General features: G+C 41.5%; 1 protein-coding gene across 1 annotated transcript in view; it reads left to right on the top strand.

Annotated features, from left to right (window-relative positions):
* Positions 1-14,588, top strand: part of THSD7A (thrombospondin type 1 domain containing 7A) — a 452,526-nt gene that overhangs the window by 423,160 nt on the left and 14,778 nt on the right. The window contains exons 20-23 of the mRNA XM_043462735.1: positions 1,021-1,138; positions 1,386-1,531; positions 1,951-2,125; positions 13,302-13,475. Coding sequence (XP_043318670.1) covers positions 1,021-1,138; positions 1,386-1,531; positions 1,951-2,125; positions 13,302-13,475 — 613 coding nt within the window. The remainder of the gene's footprint in view (positions 1-1,020; positions 1,139-1,385; positions 1,532-1,950; positions 2,126-13,301; positions 13,476-14,588) is intronic.

Raw genomic sequence — 14,588 nt, 5'->3', positions numbered from 1 at the left:
TCTCCCAGTACATAACTTGGAGCCGGGAGCACTACTTGAACCGCAACATAACATTTCAGAAAATTTTTCTTTTGCCATTTTCTGCTATATAGATTAGACACTGTAAGCTTATCTTTCATGTAGAAATAAAAAAGTTCTTAAAAATCCCCAAGGATTACCAATTTGAAAAATTGCACTTTCCTAACCTGCTCTTAATTTTTTCTGTCTCAATGCTACTTTGTACCTTAGACTTTTAACATGTATACATACACAGTGGATAAAATCTCATCCTGTATTATAAAGGTAGAATACTTAAGCAGTGCAACTGAATGCAATAAAATACACATTATTATGTGATAAGAGGCTAATGCCAAAATAACAATTACACCACCGTTGGCCGCTGAGTTTTAAAAGAGAAAATATCTGTTAAAAAATTAATAAATATATATAAAATATTTGTAATAAAAATTCTAAAGGTCCACTCCTCCTTTTGAGAGAGGTAGCTTATTCAAAACTGTTTTATATTATGTTAGTACATTATATTTTGGGATTTGAGTGGCAACTGGTCTTTAACTTTTCTACTTTGCTTTTCAGTTTGACATCCACATGTAAAAATAATATCCCCCAAATGCAATTATATGTCTGTATGTTGATGATAGTCTTGGTGTTTAACTAGTAGAAAATATTTGTGCTTACACCTATTTATTCCTCCTTTAGGGAAATTCAACCAATATGGAGATTAAATCTTCCTTTTTTTCATTTTTTATTTTAAAAAGTCAATAATATATAAGTATATTATATAAATTTGCTTCTCCATTCATCCTATTCCTTTTGCCCCACCTCTCCTGGAGTGAACCACTTATATTTTCAATAGTTTGGGCCTTTGTCCTGCAGACATGTTTTTACTTTATTATGCATCTTGCTTATTCTTCCTCTCCTCCCCACTCCTGTCTTGCCCTTCCTCCTACCCTCCTTCCATCAACACTATACCATGGTCATGCCTCGGCATCAGTACAAACAGATCTACCTCTGTCCTTTCAGCTTGGCTTGGAGAAGACCTGGCAGATGAACACGTCCTGCATGGTGGAATGTCCTGTGAACTGCCAGCTTGCTGACTGGTCTCCGTGGTCAGAATGTTCTCAAACGTGTGGCCTCACAGGTTTGTTTATGCCTTATTTGGCATTTGATTAATAGTCAAGGAGTACAAAATAAAACGTCCCTCTTAGTTTAAGTCATATCAGACAATCTTCAGAAGGGTTGAATCAAGGTATATTTCTTTCCAAAACATCTAAACCTTTCTTGTTCCTCAAATCTCAGGAGAAATGTCTTTGACCCCTTCTCTGAGAAAGATACATGCTTGATAATATAGCATATTACTAACAGTGCATCGCGTTGTGTCTTTTAAGGAAAAATGATCCGAAGACGAACAGTGACCCAGCCCTTTCAGGGTGATGGAAGACCATGCCCTGCCTTGATGGAACAGTCCAAGCCTTGCCCAGTGAAGCCCTGTTATCAGTGGCGGTATGGCCCATGGTCTGCATGCCAAGTGCAGGTAATCAGTCTCAAGAAGTGGTATGGAAATGTGTATTCTTTATCTGCAGAGACTTGGTTTTAGAAATCCCTCTCAGAGCTTACAGATGGCATGTTTCTTGTTAGAGATTTTAGTACCTTGCCATTTCATAGCTGTTTAATTAGTTTTGATAACAAGCACTTCCTGTCCCGTATTTTAAAACCATTTGGAGACTGATCCATTTTAATGAAAATTTATTTGCCTGTCTTTGGCTAGAAAACAAATAAATTGTTCATGGTATGCTTTATAGCTAGTGCCCTACAGGACTTCTTCCCTAGGGCTTCAGATGCTCCTTAAACTGCTCATAAATCATAATCAGTGGTGCAGAGATGACTGTTGAACGATAAGCTAACTAATGAACTATTTTCTTTCCTGATTAGTCACTTCTTCCTCCATTTCAGGATGCGCAGTGTGGCGAAGGGACCAGAACAAGGAATATTTCTTGTGTAGTGAGTGATGGGTCAGCTGACGATTTCAGCAAAGTGGTGGATGAAGAATTCTGCACTGATATTGAACCCACTATAGATGGTAATAAAAAAGTGGTTCTCGAAGAAACCTGCACCCAGCCTTGCCCAGGTAACAACAGCAAAACAGAATTCATACTTTTGGCCATTCCTTACCAGGACCACGGTGAAGGGGTTGCATGTGTAAGTCCAAGGTAAGAGATGTCAACAGTCTTCTCATTCAGTAATACCTGTGCAAACAGCTAGAGGCTGTAGTGTGGATGAAGTGGGCACTGCCTCCTTCTTGCCAGCTGGGGGTGAAGTCCAGTTCCACATGAGCCTCTATTGACACTCACCCCCTTTGCAGATGAGTTTTAACATCTGCAAAGAATGGGAGAACATATATGTATTCAGGATTTCCAGAAAGAGAGAACGGAGAATGAGAGAGAGGCAGTGTTTATACACATAATGCATAGAGAAGGATTTAAGTCATAATGAAAGCTATAGTGTACAGTAAATTCACACCTAGATACACTGTAGTGAAAACACAAAATGTAGGAAAATAGAGAATTTATGAAGCATTCAGAAAGAAAAAAGCAGATTACCCACAACTGGAAGACAATCAGAATTAAACCAGATATTGTCTTAGTTAGATGGAAGTCAAGAGAAAATGGAATATATTCAGAGTGTGATACAAAGTAATCAACAACCTAAAATTCTACTGCCAGCTAAATTATCATTCAAGAGTAAGAAAAAATAATGCTTTGTGAGAAAACTTTCAAAGAAATCATTGTGGCTCAACGTTGGACACAGGAGTGCAAGCAAGTGAAATGTGGAAGTATCAAGTGGTGTAGAAATAACTAGCAGGAAGTGATATGTTAATGATGAGGAATTTGGGTTCATGCAGAGCACCCAAAGGCAGATAGAGTCAAAATAATTGCATTGTCAAGCATGACCTTGGGCCTTAAGATCAAGGGGCAGCAATATATTTGTGGGCTAGAAAAGAACAAGACTGGGTATAAATTGTCTATCTTTTTACATTTAATTGCTATTTTATATTGGAGCTTAATTGATTTACAATAATGTGTAAGTATCAGGTGTAAAGCCAAGTGATTCAGTTATGGACATATACACTTTGATATTTTTCCCATATAGATTATTTGAAAATGATGAGTAGATTTCCCTTTGTTATAGGGAAATTGGTCCTTGTTTTCTGCCTATTTTATAGATAGTAGTGTATATATGTTAATCTCAAACTCCTAATTTATCCCTCCCTCTCACCTTTTTCCTTTGAAAACCACAAGTTTATTTTTGAAGTTTATGAGTCCATGTTTTAGAAATAAGATCATTTGTGTTATTTTTTTAGATTCCACATATCAATGATAGCATGTGATATTTGTCTTTCTCTGTCAGACTGACTTCATTTAATACAATAATCTCCAGGTCCTTCCCTGTTGCTGCAAATGGCATTATTTCATTCCTTTTTATAGCTGAGTAGCATTCCATTGTATGTATGTACCTGTTTTTTGTGCATTCTCTCTTCCTGGACATTTAGCTTCCATGTCTTGGCTGTTGTAAATAGTGATGCAGTGAACTTTGGGGTGGGTGTGTCTTTTCCAGTCATACTTTTCTCTGGACACAGGCCCAGGAGTGGGATTTCTAGACCATACAGTATCTGTGTCTTTAGGTTCTTAAGGAACCTCCATGCTGTTCTCCACGCGGTTGTTAGCAATTTACGTTTTCAGCAGCAGTGTAGGGAGGTTCCCTTTTTTCCCAGGCCCTTCCTAGCATTTGCTCTTTGTAGACTTTTTGATGATGGTCATTTTGACAGGTGAGAGGTGATACCTCAGTGTAGATTGTAGATTTGATTTGCCTTTTTTAAATATATATGTTTATTTGTTTGTTTCTGGGTTTCTTTTTTCTGTCTGTGCTAGTTTTCTGTCACTGCATGCAGGCTTCCTCTAGTTGGGGTGTGCGGGCTTCTCATTGCGGTGGCGTCTCTTGTTGTGGAGCTTGGGTCCTGGGTGCCCACGCTTCAGTAGCTGAGCATCTCATGAGCTCCAGTTGTGGTGCGCGGGCTTAGCTGCTCCCTGGCATGTGGGATCTTCCCAGACCAGGAATCAAACCTGTGCAAGGCACACTCTTAACCTCTGAACCACCAGGGAAGTCCTTAATTTGCTTTTCTCTAACAATAGGCTATAGGTAGGACCTTTGTAGGTGCTTTTTTTCTTTTAAAGAGCATGAGTAAAATTTCCCTGTTGAAGTTGACTTTTTGAAAGCCTGCCCTGTTTTGAATTGTTATTCAATTATGTACCCCAGGCCATTGTCTTAAAGCAGGAGTCACTTACAGCCCTACAGTCCTACTGAGTTTTTAGTGCCGCTGAGCACATCAAGATTTCAATTTGCTTTTTCTAGAAATGGCCACAAGGCGGCAGCATTTATTCTTTCCAAACTCTGGTTATTGGGGCACCAGAGCCTTAGAGAAAGTCCTGTTCCTGGGTTGTGAATGACAGTGGAATGTAACGGAAAAAAGACTCAAGGGTTGTGGCTCGTTATTTCCTGCCCATGTTCTTCACCCCTGCCTGGACAAGTCCCAAACCCTTCACATCTGCCTGCCAGTGGTGCTGTCGTCTCTAAGTTGGGCACCTCAAAGGAGGGAAACTGGAGGTAGGAACCCTACCAACAGGAGCTATGGAGACCTGATAACTTTTCAAAGCTCTTCCAGCCCCACGGGCCCACCATCCTTTGGGTGCAATAGGTATCCCTGTTGGGGGCTGGCCCCTAGCCTGGACACTGTGCTTTCACCCAAGGGGACAAACATTCCGGGTCCAGCAGGGGCTCGTTTGCTGGCGCGTTGCTGTCACCTCCCTCAGCACCATGGATAGCCCAGTTGGGGGACCCAGGTTGCCCAGGCTCCAGGGTGTAACAGTAGCCAGGGTCACCAAGCCCTACGGGGAGTATAGGAGACAACTCATTTTACTTGTAAAATTACTACTTATTTTCTGTTGGAAGGTAGTTGCATCCCGGGGCTTGTTGTAGGTAGACAGCAACTAGATGCAGATACACATAGATGAGTATCTGGTCTTTTGAGGATGCTCTGCCCTGCTGGGGTATGAGAGTGGTGAGTAGGGTTTTCTGTGGTATACCATACACTGCTCCTTGTTGATGCTCTTTTTTGAGATATTTGAGTGTATATATGTTAATGGAAGATGAGATGGCTGGAAGGCATCACCAGTGCAGTGGACATGAACTTGGGCAAATTTCAGGAGATGGTGAGGGACAGGGAGGCCAGGCGTGCTGCAGTCCATGGGGTCACAAAGAGTTGGACACGACGAGATAACAACATGTTATCTCCAAAGCTTCCCTGGTGGCTCAGTGGTAAAGAATCCGACTGCCAGTGCAGGACCCACAGGTTCCATCCCTGAGTAGGAAATGACAACCCACTCCAGTATTCTTGCCTGGGAAATCCCATGGACAGAGGAGCCCGATGGGCTACATGAGGTCTCCAGACTGAGGCACCACTTAGCTATTAAATCACCACCACCACATGTTAATCCCAACGTCCTTATTTAAGCCCACCCCTGCTCTTCCCCCAACAAAATCCTAGGTGCATTTTCTAAGACTGTGACTCTTTGTCTTCTGTAAATGAATTCCCTTGTCTCCATTTTTAGATTCCATCTAAAGTGATACTGTAGGATATTTGTCTTCCTCTATTAGATGTACTTCACCTAGAATGATCATCAGTAAGTCCTTCTATGTTCCTGCAAACGGTATTAGTTTCTTCATTGAGATGGCTGAGTAACATTCCCTTGTACATAAGTACCTTTTTCCGTTCATCTCTGGAAGGACATGGGATTGCCTTCATGTCTTGGCTATTGTAAATAGTGCTTCAGTGAACACTGGGGTGGTTTGATTTGCCCAGTTACCTGGAACATTTTTCCAGTTATACTGAAACCCCAACAAACAGTGGGGTTTGCTCTTTCCAGTTATACTTTTCTCCAGATGCACACCCAGGAGTGGGATTTCCGGACCATAATGTATCTGTGTCTTTAGGGTTTCAGGGAAGCTCCATGCTGTTCTCCACAGTGGCTGTTAGCAATTTTTATTTTCAGCAGCAATGCAGAAGGGTCCCCTTTTCTGCAGCCCCTTTCCAGCACTTACTGTTTGTAGACTTTTTGACGATAGCCATTCTGACAGATGAGAGGTGATACTTCTGTGGAGATATGATTTGCTTTGTCTGACAGTGGCACTGGTAAGGATCTTTGTCGGTGCTTTTTTTCTTTAAGAGTGTGAGTAAAATTTACCTGTTGAAGTGGGGTTCTTGAATGCCTGCCCTGTTTCAAATTGTGACATGATTATTTTTTGAGGGCAGGAGACATTCACAGCCCCAGAGGCCTTGTGAATTTTAAGAGCCCCTGACCAGTTTTTAAAGTTGTTGTTCCTGGAAACGGCCACGAGGCGGCAGCACCTCTTCTTTCCTGCTCTCTGGTTATTGGGGCACCAGAGTCAGAGAAGATTGGTGTCCTGGGTTGTAAATCAGAGTGGAATGTGCCAGAACAATGACCCAAGGGCCTGTGTGTTATTGCTTCTTGCGCATCATTCTTCACCCACAATCTGGACAAATCCCAAACTCTTCAATTCTGCCCTTCCGAAGGTGCTGTCATCTTTAAGTCAGGCAGCTCTAAGGATGGAATCTGGAGGTAAGAACCCCACCACTGGGAGCCCTAGGGACCAGATGACTTTTCAGAGTTCTTCCAGCCCAGAAGTCCAACCTCCTCTGGGTGCCCTCAGCTTGGTGTGGCTGTGGAGGGCCGGCCCGGGTCCTGAGATTCTGCTTCCACCCAGAGGGAACAAACACTACAGGTCCTAGGGGCACTCACTTGTTGGCATATCCAAGGACCATCCAGCCTTTCACCCAAGGCTGATCATACTGCAGGGATGTGGCAGCAGCCCGGCTCCCAGAGGCCTGAGAGGAATATAGGAGGACATTCATTTTATTCGTCAAAGTAAAAATTTTATTTGAAATATAGTTGATTTGCAATGTTGAGTTTGTTGTAGGTGTACAGCAACTTGATAAGATAGATGAATATCTCATCTTTGGGGGATGTTTTTCCCCTATAGGGTATTAGAGTGTTGAGTAGGCTTCCCTCTGCTGTAACATAGGCCCTTGTTAATGCTCTTACAGATATTTGAGTGTGTATATATGTTAATCCCAAAGTCCTGATTAAACCCTCCCCACCCAACCCCCAATCTTTCCTCTTCAGTAACCCTGAGTGGTATTTCCAAGACTGTGTCTTTATCTTTTGTGAAGGAGTTCTTTTGTTTCAATTTATATATTCCATCTATAACTGATCCCCTATGACCTTTGTCTTCCTGTGTCTGATGTACTTCATCTAGAATGATCGTTGGTAGGTCCTTCTGTGTTCCTTCAAATGGCTGAGTAACATTCTCTTATACACACACACACACACAAACACACACACACATACACCCCACATCCTCTTGATCCATTCATCTCTGAAAGGATATTACAGTTGCCTTCATGCCCTGGTTGTTGTAAATAGTGCTGCAAAATGAATGTTGGGGTGCATGTTGTCTTTGCCAGTTATACTTTGCTCCAAATGTACACCCAAAAGTGGGATTTCCGGACCGTACTGTACTTGTGTCTGGGTTGTAAGGAATCTCCATGCTGTTCTCCAGGGAGGCTGTTACCACTTTTGTTTTCAGCAGCATTGCAGGAGGGTTGCCTTTTCTCCAGAGCCTCTCTAGCACTTCCTCTTTGTAGCCTTTTTGGTGATGGCCATTCTGATGGGTCAGAGTTGATGGTAATGCCTCTGTGTAGATTCGGTTGTACTTCTCTTAGTGGGCACCGGTAAGGATCTTTGTACGTGTTTTTTTTTGTTTTTTGTTTTTTTCCTTTTAAAGAGTGTGATTAACATTTACCTATTGAAATTGGCTTTTTTAAAGCGTGCCCTGTTTCTAAGTGTTAGTTGGTTATGTACCCCAGGCCATGACTGCAGGGTAGAAGATGTTTATAGCCCTGCAGGCCTTTTGAGTTTAATGTGCCCCTGCACTGGTCCTAAAGCTGCTGTTACCAGAATCAGCCACAGTGTGGCAGCACTTCCCCATCTCCGGTTATTGCTGAACCAGACTCTTTAAGTTGTGAGTGTGGAATGTGCCAGAACAGACACCCACAAGCTTGTCTCATTACTTCTTGCCCATCATTTTTCACCCCCACTGCCTGACAAAACCCCAAACCTTCTGTTCTTCCCTGCAGAGAGTGCTGTCTTTAAGTTGGACGCCTCTAAGGAAGGAATCTGGAGGTAGGAACCCCACCACCGGGAGCCCTGGAGACCAGATATCTTTTCAAAGCTCCTCCAGCCCAAGGGTTCACCATCCTCTGGGCACCTTAGGTGTGGTGTGGCTGTGGAGGGCCAGTCTGGGGCCCGAGATTGTGCTTTCATCCAGAGGGGACAAACACTACAGGTGCTGCGGTGCAAAGCTTAGTCGTTCAGTCACGGAGGACTCTGCGACCCCAGGGACTGTAGCCCGCCAGGCTCCTCTGTCCATGCGGATTCTCCAGGCAAGGACCCTAGAGTGAGTTGTCATGCCCTCCTCCAGGGGATCTCCCTGACCCAGGGGTTGAACCCAGGTCTTCCTCATTGCAGGTAGATTCTTTAGCATCTGAGCCACCGGGGAAGCCCAGGAATCCTGGAGTGGGTAGGCTATCCCTTCTCCAGGACATCGTCCAAACCCAGGAATCCAACAGGGTCTCCTGCATTGCAGGTGGATTCTTTACCAGCTGAGCCACCAGGAAAGCCCCCACTAGAGGTCCTACGGGGGCTCAGTTGCTGGCATATCCTTCTCAGACCCAGGACAGTCCATCCTTGAACCCAAGGCTGCTCAGTCTCCAGGGATGTGGCAGCAGCCCAGGTCACTGGGCCCTGAGGGCAGTTCATTTTATTTATCACATGAATGTTTACTTTCTACTGACGTATAGTTGCTTTCCAGTGTTGAGTTGGTTCTGGGGTACAACAACTTGAAGAGGTACACAGGGATGAACATCTGGTCTTTCGGGGGTGCTTTGCCTCTCTCATGTACGCTGAAGGGTTACCGAGGTTTCCCTGTGCTATACTGTAGTCCCTTGGTGATGCTCTTTATTAAGATGCTTGAGTGTGTATATATTAATCCCAACATCCTGATTAAACCCTGCCTTCGCTCTTTCCCCTTCAGTAATCCTGAGTGGCTCTTCCAAGACTGTGAGTCTCTTTGTAAATGAGTTTTTGGTGTCAGTTTTTTAGATTCCATCTATAAGCGATACTGTATGATATTTGTCTTCCTGTGTCTGACATAATTCACCTAGAATGATCACTGGCAGGTCCTTCTCTGTGTATATAGCCCTGTGTAAATATCCCAGACCATGTGGTGTCTGTGTCTCTAGGTTTTTAAGGAAACCCCATGCTGTTCTCCACAGTGGCTGTTAGCAGTTTACGTTTTCAGCAGCAGTGAGGAGAGTTCCCTTTCTCCAGGCCCGCTCCAGCACTTACTGTTTTTAGACTTTTTGATGATTGCCTCACTGACAGGTGAGAGGTGATCCCTCAGTATATAGACTTGATTCACATTCCTCTAATGATGGACAATGTTGAGGATCTGTGTTAGGTCCTTTCTTCTTTTACACAGTGAGTAAAGTTACCTGTTGAAACTGGCTTCTTAAAAGCCTGCCCTGTTTTGAATTGTTATTCTATTATGTGCCCCAGGGCATTTCTTGAAGGAAGGAGTCTTCCAGTCCGGCAGACCTTGGGAGTTTTAAGTGCCCCTGTGCATGTTTTAAAGTTGCTGTTACTCAAAATGGCCAGAAGGAGGCAGCATGTCTTCATCCCGACTCTGCTGACTGGGGCACCGTAGACTTACAGAAAGTGCTGCTCTGGGTTCTGAATGAGGGTGGAATGTGCCAGAACAGACACCCACGGGCTTGTGTGTCGTTACTTCTTGCCCATGTCCCTTCACCAGCCAACCCCCCACCCCAGACAAATCCCAGGCTCTCAAATCTGTCCTGCTGAGGTTTCTGTCAGTATTTGAGAACGGCAAATTAGTTCAAGGAGGCATCACCTGCCACCTGTCAGACCGGCCACCCTGTAAAGTTGCCGTCAGTAAATGCTGTAGAGACTGTGGAGAGATGGGAACCCTCCCACACTGTTTGTGGAAATATAAGTTGGTACAGCCGTTTAGGAGTGCGTTATGGAAGCTGCTTAAAAAACTAAAAATAGAACTACCGTATGATCTAGCAATCCCACTCCTGGGCATAATTCGAAAAAGATTCATGCACGCCTGTGTTCTTTGTGGTGGTGTTTACAATCACTGGATGTAATCTAAGTGTCGATGTAATTGACAGAGGAATGGACAAAGACGATGTGCTACACATATACAAGGGAATATAACAGCCATTAATAAGAGTGAAGCAATGTCATTTGCAGCAACAGCGATGGACCTGGAGATTGGTATAAGAAGTGAAGTCAGTCAGAGAAGGAGAAATACCATATGATGGTGCTTACATGTAGAATCTAGAAAAAAGATACAAAGGAACTATTTACAAAGCACAGACTACAAGAGCACAAAGTTGGTTACCGGGGGGAGGGGTTGGGCAGTGGATTGGGAGCTTGGGATTGACATGTGCACACTTCTCCAGATAATTGACAAGGCTCGCTGTGCAGCACAGGGAACTTGGCTTAGTATTCTGTAACAGTTTAATGGGAGAAGTTGAAAACTAGTGGATACTTGTACAGGACAGGGAATCACTTCGCCGTGCACTTATAGCTAACACCTCGTTGTTAATCAACTAAACTCCAATATAATTTCTGTTGTAAACAACTTGAAAAATTTCAAGATCTCATAGTAACATAGAACAGGGCAATTCACCATTTTAATTAAAGCAAATTAGAAATCCAGTGGGAGGCTCCTGTTGTAAATTACAATCTATTCATTTCCACTCCTCTCTTGCTAATTTTTTCCAATGATGGGTTTTAAAAGCTAGCAACATATGAGCTAATAAGCTTAAAGAGTAGAATACTGAGGTAGCAAATGCATTTCAAACAGTTGTAATTATCTTTGGCAGAGTGTAGTTTTATTATTACAGTGGTTTATGTGGCAAAATATAAAAATATATTTTATGTAAGTCAGTGCCTCACACTCTTTTATTGTTATTAAATCTTGGAAGCTTGACATAGATTATTTTGGAGTGCTAATTGTATAATCCACAGACTAACATTAAAAGATTGAGTTTTGTGTCAAAATACACTATGTCAAGTGATATGAGACGAGAACTTAAGCCTAGTAGTAAAAAGGTGTATTTTACTTCCATGGAGTTTGCAGTCTCTGAGATGAAGTTATACTACACTCATATTGACAGGAGTTCCTCTATTTCATTTTTAATAGTTTCTCCTGTATAATTAAAAACTGAGTGACCCAAAAGTAGCATTTGCTAAGGGATATAAATATTTCTAAAACTTTCTTTGACCGCTTAAAAATTCTTACTAGTTTCTTTCTCCCGAGCAATTCCAAAATTTACTAGAATTGCCTTCATTTTAGAATGACATTACATAGAGTGATAATGACACACTTTAATAAAGACCTACAAAAATCACTCCACTTTAGTATTATACATGTATCTGTTTGTCAATAATTCACATCTTTCCAGAACTTCTTAATCCTGGCACAAGAAGTTTTTTCATTAATCAGATCTCCAGGCAACTTTGTGCTAATGTTAGACATCTTCAGCATAATATAAGGCAATATAAATTAGGTGATGTGGCAGAAATAACTAAAGTGATAAGAACTTCTTATGGATCTGTATTTATCAAAAGGTACTGTACCCTCTGAACAGTATCATCAAGCAGTGTCCTAAAGAATGAATTAGTGTATGGGAAAGGTGTATTGCATTAAGTTTTCCCTGTTCTGAAAATGGTTGAAGATGAACACATACTGTGACCCAACAATTCCTACAGAACTATAACTAATTTCTAGTTATATACCCCCCCAAAAATACATATGTAAGTTCACCAAAAGACTCATTCTAAAATGTTCACAACAGCAATATTCATAATGAGAAAAATTTACAACTCTATGCACACCCATCAATAGTAGAATGGATATGTAAATGGTGGTATGTTTATATCAGAAAGCACAGCAGTAGCAATGAGCAAGTTGTGATGGATTGCACAAACATAATTGAGTGAAAGAAACCAAACATTAGAAAGTGCATGTGGTTCTACTCCATGCATAACATGGGGAGGGTTACTGAGATTCTGAGAACGCTTTGTCGCTTGATTTAAAGGTTGCTTACATGGGTATTTAATCCGATTGTGAAAATTCAGCTGTCTGTGCACTTCTGCTGTGTCATCATTTTGCATATATATTATTCTTCAGTATATAATTGAAGAAAGTGGCGGAAGTAGACTGAAGATACAGGTCAGAGGAAATTGTGTGCGTTATTGCCACACCAGAGCAGACTGGTCGGCTGTCTCACCTCCACAACTTTGGGAAGAAATAGGAACCAAGCCTTGGACTTCAAGTTCTTCAAAATACCTAGATAACAAGACCTATGTCTATTTATATTTTCTTTTAATAGTACCAAGTGCTTAGTAAACCTCTTTATGATGATAATGACAAGAGCTGTAGTAGTTGGTGTTAATTCAGTATTGTTGTCATTTAAAATAAAGGGAATCATGACAGATGAGCTGCTTTAAACATAGTTTACATTTGATATCATTGAGCAACACATAGCTTATACTCAGTAACATCTACTCAGAAAATAACACTATTAGCACAAATGTATAAACAGACTCTTGAGAGTCCCTTGGACTGCAAGGGGATCCAACCAGTCCATCCTAAAGGAGATCAGTCCTAGGTGTTCATTGGAAGGACTGATGCTGAAGCTGAAACTCCAATCCTTTGGCCACCTCATGAGAAGAGTTGACTCATTGGAAAAGACCCTGATGCTGGGAGGGATTGGGGGCAGGAGGAGAAGGGGGCGACAGAGGATGAGATGGCTGGCTGGAATCACCAACTCAATGGACATGAGTCTGGGTAAACTCCGGGAGTTGGTGATGGACAGGGAGGCCTGGCATGCTGTGATTCATGGGGTCGCAAAGTCTCAGACACGACTGAGTGACTGAACTGAATGTACATCTTACCGATATCATGTGTGACTGGCGTACCTAAAAACAATGCTTTATTGGCTTAAACATAAAATGATGATCTGGCTGGCTATTCTTTACAGATAAGGGTATAAACTACCAACCTGTGCTTTGCAGGGGACTGTTATTTGAAGGACTGGTCTTCCTGGAGCCTGTGTCAGCTGACCTGTGTGAACGGCGAGGACCTCGGTTTTGGTGGAATACAGGTCCGTTCCAGAGCGGTGATTATACAAGAACTAGAGAACCAACATCTGTGCCCAGAGCAGAAGCTGGAAACAAAATCATGTGATGGTGAGTGTGACCATCATAACACCTATTTATTTTAGTGTTGTGTTAATAAGCAAAAGAAAAAGTGTAAATTTTTCTGTTAGATAAGGAAATTTGCTAAGATCTCACTTTTACAAAGTTGAGAATTAGGTTAAGGGTATGATTCTGAATTCTAAAGATTCAGAGAAGAGTCTTGCCACCCTTCATAAGTTAGGTATGAAATACTTAAAAGTATCTCTAAGTTTTATGAGTTAAAGAAAGCTAAGATTTAGAGCATGTTGTTTGTACATACCTGTAACAATCCTGATCCAATGTGAATCTAAAAATATCCTCAGTTTATTTAAATCAAAAGAAAAATTACAAAGAAATAGCAAAATGAGACATTTTACTATATTCTCAGAAATTGATGAAGTATTGGTAAGGATTGGTCTGAATTTTGCATACAGAATATATAAAAATATATGTTTATGTGTCTGTGTGTATATGTATATAGACAGAGTCATGCATCTAGTAGAAGCAATACATCACATTTACAAAAATCACAAAGCATTATTGTTACCTAGCAGAGAATGTCTTGCTCAACAAAAAACCTTCTCATTCTTGCTTATGTTCTGAAGTAATTAAGGAGCGTGACATATATTAGTAAAGAAGGGCCAAAATCTATATTACTGAAAAGTTGAGGAAAGCTTAGAATTTTGGAGAACAATGCTCAGAATAAAAGCCACCTGAGCTAGATGACTTAACCCAAGAATTATTGAATTATCCACCTTATTGATTACATTTTCTCAAATTTACCAACCATATTCTGGTGACAGGGTAAGTAAAGGAGAAATAAGACAGCAGTTACAATAGATGAGTTAATTCCCAAGAAAAGAAAGAGAATTGTTTACACCATAATGATAATTAGGAATCAGCAACAACAATTTCAAAGAAATTCTCTCATGCACCCACAGAACTAAAAACTGAACGCTACATTTCTAGAGCATTAGATATCAAATGTTATGCAGGGTGCAGCAGGAAAGTATTTAGAAGGGAATTTAAAGCCTTACGTGCTTATACAGGAGAGAGAAAAGTGTAATATAAGCTTGACTTTCAACTCAATTTAAAAAAAAAGGAAAGAAAAGGGAGATAAAGTAT

This window comes from Cervus canadensis, chromosome 3, assembly GCF_019320065.1.
Source record: "Cervus canadensis isolate Bull #8, Minnesota chromosome 3, ASM1932006v1, whole genome shotgun sequence".
NCBI classification, from domain to species: Eukaryota; Metazoa; Chordata; class Mammalia; order Artiodactyla; family Cervidae; genus Cervus; species Cervus canadensis.
This window is presented reverse-complemented; position numbering and strand designations above follow the sequence as displayed.